Source organism: Zonotrichia albicollis, chromosome 3 (assembly GCF_047830755.1).
Source record: "Zonotrichia albicollis isolate bZonAlb1 chromosome 3, bZonAlb1.hap1, whole genome shotgun sequence".
Taxonomy (NCBI): domain Eukaryota; kingdom Metazoa; phylum Chordata; class Aves; order Passeriformes; family Passerellidae; genus Zonotrichia; species Zonotrichia albicollis.
In genome coordinates this window covers 95,230,558-95,240,053 of record NC_133821.1, presented here as the reverse complement: position 1 = coordinate 95,240,053, position 9,496 = coordinate 95,230,558, and the positions used below count along the sequence as shown (strand labels likewise).

The window sequence follows — 9,496 nt, the reverse complement described above, 5'->3', positions numbered from 1 at the left end:
CACAGCAAGCATTTTTCAGCTCTACCTCAAGCTGCCTTCAAAATCTGGCTGGTGAAACACTTGAGTCTGAGCAGATTAGACCATACCAAAATGATACCTATGAAACTGGAGTGCATTGGTTTCTTGTAAAAGCTCACTGTATCCAACCGTTATTTCTGCTCCTTTCTTCATGAAATAAATAAACAGAGATTTAGCATAATATACTGAATTCTTCCTAGGGAAAGTTAAGTCAAACAAGTTTTTTATAAGATTCTGGAGATAATATATTCTCCAAGCAGAACTTCAAACTCCCTCCCACTTTGGACACTGGCTGAGATGCGTGTGACGTTGCCCGCAGGACATCGTAGCTTTTGACAGTGACCATGACCAAACAGAACACCACATTTGGAAAAAAATAGTACCCTTCAGAAATAAACTTTATCTTTTCAGCCATGTTCTGAAATAAAAAAAAAAAATTATAATATTGTAGAACAGCCTTAGCCTCATATAATTCAAATTTACTGATATTGAGAGCCACTAGTTATCTCTTTGAGAGCATGGCTCAGGGATGTACTGCACTTTGAGATGTTCACAGTCAAGTATCAGCCTCATTCAGAGAGAAATTATTTCCCTAATGAGATTCCAGCTTTAAAATAATAGCACTTTAATGGATACAGCAAAATAAAAGTATAGTCTAAATAAACAAACATTACCTCTCAGAGTGGTAGTTTTATTTGTATGCATTCAAAAGCACATAGTTTTTTTCACAGGAATATAAGCATAACAATGGTGAAACATCCCTATCAGATCCAACCACTATTCCGAAGGATTCAAAAGCAGATCCAAGAAACTTCACAGGAGGCAATGGCAGGACAACCTGCTCCAGAAGAAAGTTTCTGCTTAATCCCCACCAATGTAATACTCAGCTGATTTAATAAAACATGTACGCTTATATCCCTTTGAAAAGTTATATATATATATATATATATATATATATATATATATATATATAAAATCTGTATTTCTTATAGATTTCTGTACAGTAATATTTACAATATATTGCAAAGATTTCACTCTTATCTCCATATTCCAGACCATAAACCCCAGACTTTGTACCTTTCTCCCGTTATGCCACAGCTGCAGACATTGCCCCTTGTCACAGCACTGGAGAACCATGAAACACCTGGGTGTAAACAGCAATTTGTTCTGTACACTTGCATCCCATTTGACTATTTTGTTTACATGGTTCTAGTCAAACAAAATAATTCAATTTATGGCTAGCCTTTGTCATCAGCTGCCATTTTAGGCTCCCTAGACTATTGAAAAATCAGCTCCATTGCTAAAACTTCTGTTCCAACTGCAACAGCCCACTTTTCCAGTTTAACACCAAAGCTGGGAAATTCCACCCATCCCAAATACTAAAGAAAAAATCTTTTCTTTTTGAGAAAAAGATAGGTAGTGGCTAGGATTAGCAAGTTCTTGTTGAAAGAACTGAAAGGCCCAGCAGAAGAAAGGAAAACCCTCTACATGTAACAGTAACAGGAGTGGAATGAACACCAGAGCTCTCATCACTTGGAAAAACCACTGAATTAGCCATTCCCAAAATGTATGGGGAAAGAAAGCTGTCATCTATTTTTGTTCTGACATATAGGAAATGACAATTATTAGCTTCCCCAGAAGGTATTATTAAATAAAGGAAATCTACAGCTTAACAGGAAAAGATCCAGGTCCACATCACCTCTGAAATAAATGGGAGTGCTTGGGATTCCCACAGAGTTTGAACAAAGCCAGAGAAATTTTGCCACATCAGTGTGGAAAGTCACCTGAACCCTATTGAACTATCCATAAAAACAAAAAGAGGGATTAAAAAAGTATTCAGAATGGGTCCAATTCTGATTTCACTAGCCTCTGCCATACAACCCTCATCGATTTTCAGAAAGGCTGATGTTCAGTATTTTCAAGCAAATTAAACATATTCCTTCCTAATATTGAAAACTCATGAGTAATACATCTTTCATCTTAGCTTTTGAAAGCTGCTCAATGGACAGAGGAACAACAAATAGAAGTTAGAAAATGAAACAAAAATTTTCCTTGGAAACAAAACAAATTAATTCTCTTCTCCTGTGGCAGGGCACTGGATTGTAACTCAAAAGATTTTTCCTGCACTCTGAACTATGTACAGTAATCCATGTTTTTGAAAAAAAGCATTCCTTAGCTCTGATATATAAATATATATGTGGTACAGCATCTTGCTGGGAGCATGAACAGAACAAATACATCAGATTATGCTCCTGACTAATAAACCTAGACTGTGATCCTTAAAAACCTGCATCTTCAGTGTATAAATCTTATCATACTAGCAGCATCTTGACGTTTTCTGAGAATCATCCTTTCATAATAATGTAACAAATATATATGGAGATTTCGTTATGTAAGAAAATATCCACATATGCTACCTTCTCTCCAAGTTTGAAGGAACTCACACAAACTACTTTGTTTTCTCCAGCTGAAAAGTGGTTCCACAATTATTTTTACTGGAATGGTTATCTAGTTATCTTAAGAACTTCAGACACGTAGGCCTTAGCACCTAACACTAGAAACAGAAGACATTGCATTTCCAAACTGGTGCTGTAATTGAGAACTAACCATCCAAGGACTGACAAGCACATTCAAACCCATGGAAGTGCAACTCAGATGATATTTAGCTGATGTCGATGAGCTCCTCAAGGACAACTCTTCCACAACCATGGTAACTCAAAGTAAGTTTTTAACTTCTGCAGGACCAACAACTGAAGTCAACATTGTGCCAGTCAGGCAGCTTTCACAGATGGGTATCACTGCAAATGAAAGGGAAAGTGGCTTTGGCTTTTTTTTTTTTTTTTTATTTTTTTTATTGTTTTGTGGTTTGCAATGTCCATCCAGAAATGCTTTGATTTTCTAGCAAGCAATGACAAATTGGGATGTTTGATGCATAGCCAGCAAATTCCATGAGTTACTGCAGAGGCCTCATTCACTACACTAATGATCCAAGTATCACCTTTTAAAACATGTTTAGCTCAGGCAGCCCAAATGAAGCATTTTACTGATGACACTGAGTGAGGTGTTGTCTGCACTGGGTGCCATCAGGACATTCCCTGGCCTGGCGGTGCCCTAACATGCCCTCCTGCCCTGCACAGCCCTAGTGCAGACCCACACTGGGGAAGTGTGGCCCAACACAGCCTGGCATAGCTCCCTATGCTGGGCCATGCTGTAGCAGCCTGCTCACTGCCTAAAACCAAAGGTGTTACACCACGACTGCCAAACCTTGCCATGTGTGCCATGTCAGACTCAGGCACATATTGCAAACAAGCTGTACTGTTCTGCAAGGCAGAAACAATGCAGAACCTCCCTCAATACCTGTTTCCTGGAAGTATTTGGTGCTATTCTTTCCCCATGGCTGAGCAAACTGTGTGACAACCCAGCAAGAGCAAACTAGATGGATACAAGGTACACTGACTTGGCTTGCATGCTCTCAAGGAAAGAGGTTTGGCAGGGATTTAGCTCACATGTTTGCCAAGTATTTCAGAATAGGCCACCACAGTGAGTCCTCACCAGCCAAGCAAATGATGGTGAATGATGTCAGGATGAGCTCTGATCAAAAGCTCTGGTAAGGCAGAGCCTTTGGACATCCAGGTGGAGTCTGTCTGCAAGGGAACACCCGACCCAGAGGTCATTGCCACTTCATTCCCACTTTGTCCCCCCATCCCTGTTGACAAATTCATTGCTGGAAAGAGATGGGTGCACACAACAGACCTTCTGTCACATCTGGAATGACATCCTGAGGCAGTGAGCTGACTGAATACTATTGCAGATGGCAACTGCTGCCACGCTTCAATTTTCCAGGGGATTTTGTTTCCTGCTGTCTTGCTGGGGCACAGTTCACAATCTCCACTTTTCATTGCAGCCTTGGACATCCTTGGGCTTGACAAGAGTGAGACTTCCACGGGATGGGGGTGAAGGTAGGAAACAACAACAAAATACTAAACTTGTACAAAGTACGCATAAGCCAGATGAGGGAACAGTTTCTTCCTGCATCTGGTTTTGTTCAACTTCCAAGTCATTTCTTCCAATTCTGAAGAAAGAAGAAAAACAGTGTCATTTGTTATTTATCACATCAGACAAGCTTAAGGTGATACTCTAAAGCTTTTATTCAGCTGCCTGTGGCTACTGCCAACATAGTAAATTACCCTCCCTGGAGATTTCCACTTGAATAATGCCCACCCATTTAAGAATGAGGAGAAACTCAAGGCTGAATAATCTTGATTCAGCTCAGGAAGGAGGATGCAGAATGAACGAACCCTCTTCCTGGAATCAAGCAGAACTGACAGTGAGAGGAACTGCAATGACTATCTTGGTAAGGACCTCAGTTTTCCACACTCTGCAATCATCTCTCTGATGAAACGTGCTAAAGAACCTGATCCTTCAACCAGCTATTTTATTTACATGGTGCTCCATCAGGTCCCAGAGAGCTCATGAAAAATTAAACAGAGAACATAAAATATGAATGGAATGATCACTGGCCCATAAAAGCTCTGCAGTTCTTGAAAGGTGCTTTATACATAAGGAATGTTGGGATTGCAGAACTAAAGTTTCTGCCTCATTGTCCAAGGAAAATGCCACAATTTTCAAGCCTCTGTAGCAAACCAGGAACTTCTAAGGATGTGCCTGGGAACACCAGGAAAAGTACATTGCTTCCCAGCAGAGAATAGCAGGCCACTGCCCTTTAATAACTAAGCTAAACAGAGCCAAACACTTGGATACTGTGAAAACATACAGGTATCTGACCTGATGCTGTATTGTCAAGGTGTAGAACTGAATGAAAATTTAGACCAGAACTACAAGACTCATCTTGCAATCACATGATGATAAACAACTCTCTCCTTAAATTCTGTCCAGTAATGCAGTATTTAACTTATGGTAACTTTTGATGACCCTTGTCCTTTATCCTGGGTGCAGTGAACAGGTATCTTTAGCTGACCTTTCTGAACTTCCCACTTCTGTGGCCTAAATGATAAGTATGTTCTCAGTTTTCAGAAACTACCTAACAGATGAGATCCAACAGTTGAGAGTTAGCCCGAATACTCTTAAAATTAGGTTTATAAATAAGGACCCTCTGAATTAGTCTTTCCTAGGATGTCAAAGGAATTGCTACCAGAGTAATTAAAGTTATTGCAGAATGAACATAGGATCCTAACTGGAATAAACTTGATGTTTTTTTCATTGAGATCTTATCACCACCTTGTTAGGTTGTGTACCACAATTTTCTCTTACATGGTAAAAATAAAAATCCATTGACCAAGCTCATGTGAGGTTGCACTGGTTCAGCTCCTGGTACTTCCCACCCTTGCCTTTGCCATGGTGCAGCACCTCCTGTGCAGGCTGCATGCTCCAGCAGCATCTCCTGCCTCAGCTGCAGCACTGGACACGCTTGGCACATGGATGGGGAAAGGACCAGCTGCTCCCTCTGGGGCCAGCTCTGTGGTGCTGACCTGGACCTTACCCTCACCAGGGGCATTCCAGAGCAAACAGGCTTTTATTTGGTTGTTTTTCTTGTGTGGTTCGTGCTTGCTGGAATCTGCTTCCCATCCTCTTGTTCAGTGAGGCTGGCAGCTGCAAGCAGCTTCACAAAACCACCACCTTCCTCATTTTGTTTTGTCTATCTCCCTGGCCTTTTATCACAGAAGGATGAGCAAGGAGACATAATTAGTTCTCTCTTTCTTCTCTCTAAAATTATTTGGGAAAGGATTTGTTACATAACAACACTCCTTTCAAGCTGTCAGCAGCATACCTGAGAACATTTTTATCAGCACAGCCTTGAAAAGTTTTTGTAAAATGACTCTCTCCCTGTCTTCCTCCTCTTGCAGAAAGAAAACAGACTTTTGAGAAAAATTCTAATTCTAAAGATGAACCCAATTTCACATCATTAAAATCAGTTTCAAGTAAATGGATTTTTGTCTTATATGGATTAAAGGAATTTAGAGTGACAGCCTCACATCCACATAGGAATGAGGCTCAAGCACTACAATTCTCCACATTCTTGGGCCCATGTGCTCTATCAACAGCTGTATCTACACCAAATTATGTTCTTCTCATGCACCAATTACCAACTGTCAGAAAATATACATGTAATCCTTCATATCAAGACCTACTCATGAAACTTTTAAATACCACACGGTAAGCTGTGGTAGTTATCCTAGGGGCTTTATGTACTGGAAGAAGAAAAACTCCTATCTCATGGATTATCAACACCACAGGCTCCATGAATATAGTTCTCTTCTCATCCACAAAATAAACACCGCTTTTATTAAACCCAGGACACTGGCTTTTGCCAGAGCTAAATTTGTTATGCTTCTGTCTGTGAAGTAATTGATTTCTAAGCCTAGATCCACACTTTTGTGTTAACTGTCTTTGACTTAAAACACTGGAGCACCCCTCTGACCAAGGCAAACCCACAACCCACTCCCAGCTACCAGAACCAAACCGCACAACAAAACCCACTGCAGAGAACACCCAAACTCTGTGAAATGCTATGAGGTCACCTGGAACAAACTTTTAGAGTCCCAACAGGAAGCCACAGAGGAAATAAGATTCATAGCAGGGCACTGATTCAGTTTTGGTTTTCTGATACTTGGGGGTGCCTATATGTAAGGAGAAGAAGAGAGACTGAAATAAAGGGGAAAAAACTGTAGCAGTGTAGTGTAAATACAGTGCACTCCTGATGAGTAATAGTTTCAGCAGTACAGTATAAATAACAGGGTACTCCTAATTAGTAGTAGACTCTTCAGTCTGTTATCCAAATAACTGTAGCTAAAGGTTGAATATATTTTAAGGCATTCTCCTAGCATTTAATCTAGCAGAAATTAGAAGAAATAAGATATTTGCAAAGCAGGAATCAGCAAAGTGCAGGCATCCTTCACAGACACCGACTATCTAATTTCCTGTGGGGGGTCTGGTCTAAACCTGGCAAGCTGCAAACATTTACTTGTTTGTATTTTGGTTTTTGTAATAACACACATTTCTGCTTTGCAAAAAAAGCCATACCTGGAACATGCGGTAAACAAAACACATTTTCCTTCAGCCCTTCCTGAAAACACTAATACAAACCACGAGAAGTTAACAGCTCTCTAAAAACGAAAGAGAAACGCAAATTGCCAGGGCGAGGGTCTGCACACACCTTGAGCTCACCAGGCTCCAACGCAAGCTGGATGAAGGCATCACGCCAGTTCCTGGATCACCTTATTGCTCTCCTTGGCTTTCTTACACGTGTACAACCACTTGATTATCCGAGCGTTGCGCTCAATCACGGAGGTGCTGCTGGGGACCTGCTCCGTGAGCTCGTCCTCCAGCAGCCCCTCGTCCCCGCTGTGCCGAGTGAACTCGCTCTCCGAGGTGGCCACGCTGATGCTGCGCACCTTGAAGGAGACATTGTCAGACACCACAGAGAAGTTCTCTCGCCCAAGGTCCTCAATGACCTCCTGCTCCAGGCCACAGTACTTGAAAAATGTTTCAAACTCAGCGAAGGACTTGGAGTAGCGAGAGCTGATGTCTGACTGGGAGCGATGGAGACCTCTCCTCTTCACCTCCTTGATCTCTTCAGGAGGTGTACTCAGTTTCGAGGGTCTCTCATGCTCTTTTGTACATACCCCTGCCCCTTCAGTGCTCACAGGGATAGTCTGCACCGCTCCATGGTCGCTTGGCTCACGGTCACCATCTTTTGCTGAGACAGGCTCGCTGCTCTCGGTGGCGGCGATGTCCTCCATGACTCTGGGCAACGCAGGGGAAGCCAACTGCTTCTCCTTTATGGACCCATTGAAGATCCTCCTCACCAAATTCCCCCGCGAGCTGTCCTGGCTTTGACCCCTGCCGAGCTCACATTTCTGGCGGTAGATCACCAGGGAATCGGGCCGCATCTGCCTCTTGGTGCTGCGCCTGGCGATGGGGGGGCCGTGCTGCAGGGGGGCCCGGCAGGAGCCCCCGGCCGTGCCCGGCTCCCGGGGCTTCGCGCCCGCGCCCCTGCCCCTGCCCGGCTCCCGGCTCGCCGCCCTGCTCTCCACGGAGCAGGTCTCGCTGCTGCTCTCCGAGGCTGAGCTGAGCGCGATGACGGGGTCCTGCCTGCTGCCGATGACCTGCTGGCTCTTTACGTACTTGGCCTTGTCGGCGGCCAGTCTCTCCACGGCACTTTTCCTGCCCGGCTTGCCGGCCTCCAGCTGCCTGCGGAGGTACTCGGGCCCCTTGTTGAGGAGCCGCAGGGGGAGGGAGGAGTGCAGGTCGGAGATGGCGTGCATTCCCACGGCCCGGGAGAGTTCAGCTGGCATAGCAATTTCAGGGACGCGGATCCTGCTTCCAGTCCCACGAGGGAAGTGGGATAAGAAAATGTTTTAAAAAATTTAAAAAAGGAAAAAAAAGGAAAATCGCGGTGTAGGACAGCCCGGGCGCGCAGACGGCGGCGCCGCGCTCCCAGGGCCACGCTCGCCGCTCCGTCGGGGCGCCCCGTGTCCCGCCCGCCCGCCGGCAGGCACAGCCAATCCCGGCCGGCAGGAAGGCGGGGACGGACGGAGGGAGGGAGGGAAGGGAAGGAGGCAGGAGCCGCCCTGGGGGGGCAGCGGCTCAGTCCCCGCCGCCTCCCGCGGAGCTGGGTCGGCCGGGGCTCCGGGAGTTCGGCGCTGCTCTGGAGACGGGGTGTCTGCTCCGACCCCGGGGCACTCGGGGGGGTTTGAGGGCTCCCCTCAGAACCTGTCCCGGGCCGCAGCCTGGGAACGGGGCGCTGCTTGAGGGCTGACCCGGCACACCCCAGCGCATCGTCCCCTTGGGGGCACCACCTGGCCCCGCTCCTTTCGCGGCCCTTACGCGGTGCGTTCCCCCCGCGGGTTGCACTGCCCGCGGGCTGCGCTCCAGCGGCAAACCTGGGAATGCTCGGGAAAGGACGGGACGGGCTTCTGGAGCACAGCGGCAGAGCGGAGTCCGGGCACGCCGGGCGGGCAGCGCAGATGTGCCCCCAGCCGTGCCTCCAGATGTGCCTCCAGCTGTGCCCCCAGCTGTGCCCCAGCCCTGCCCCAGCTGTGCCCCCAGCCGTGCCTCCAGATGTGCCCCCAGCCGTGCCCCAGCTGTGCTGGCGGCATTCTGCCCTTGCCGGGCAGCGGCAGCAGCAGGGACACGTCTGTCCCTGGGCCGCTGCTGTGCCCGTGTAAAGTGCAGTGGAATGGCATCACTCCGAACTGCGTGTCGCGAATCTTTGCCCTTCGGAAACACAGGGCAGAATTCCCATCTGGGGCTGGCACATCTGAACGGGCAGGACAGAGCCCGAGGCTGTAATGTAAACTCCCGAAAATTAGACTTGTAAGTCAACTACCTGGGGCAGTTCAACTTTAACTCGTCATCTCATGTGAGATGCACTGGAATAACTGAATTATAGATAACTTTTGTTCTAATACAGAAAACAAAAGCCAGTTTATATCTGCAGGTGTTTTCATGCGTATTT

General features: G+C 45.9%; 1 protein-coding gene across 1 annotated transcript; it reads right to left on the bottom strand.

Moving 5' to 3' along the window:
• Nucleotides 1–950: 950 nt before the first annotated feature.
• FAM110C (family with sequence similarity 110 member C) lies at nucleotides 951–8,530 on the bottom strand. The gene is made up of 2 exons (XM_014268535.3): nucleotides 7,193–8,530; nucleotides 951–4,090 (listed from the first exon to the last, which is right to left on the bottom strand). Exon 1 carries the CDS (start codon nucleotides 8,331–8,333, stop codon nucleotides 7,233–7,235), a length of 1,101 nt encoding a protein of 366 aa, XP_014124010.2. The 5' UTR covers nucleotides 8,334–8,530; the 3' UTR covers nucleotides 951–4,090; nucleotides 7,193–7,232.
• Nucleotides 8,531–9,496: the final 966 nt, after the last annotated feature.

Bases quoted from the DNA above. Each gene is read 5' to 3' on its own strand.
- FAM110C (XM_014268535.3), bottom strand. From the start codon at position 8,333: ATGCCAGCTGAACTCTCCCGGGCCGTGGGAATGCACGCCATCTCCGAC.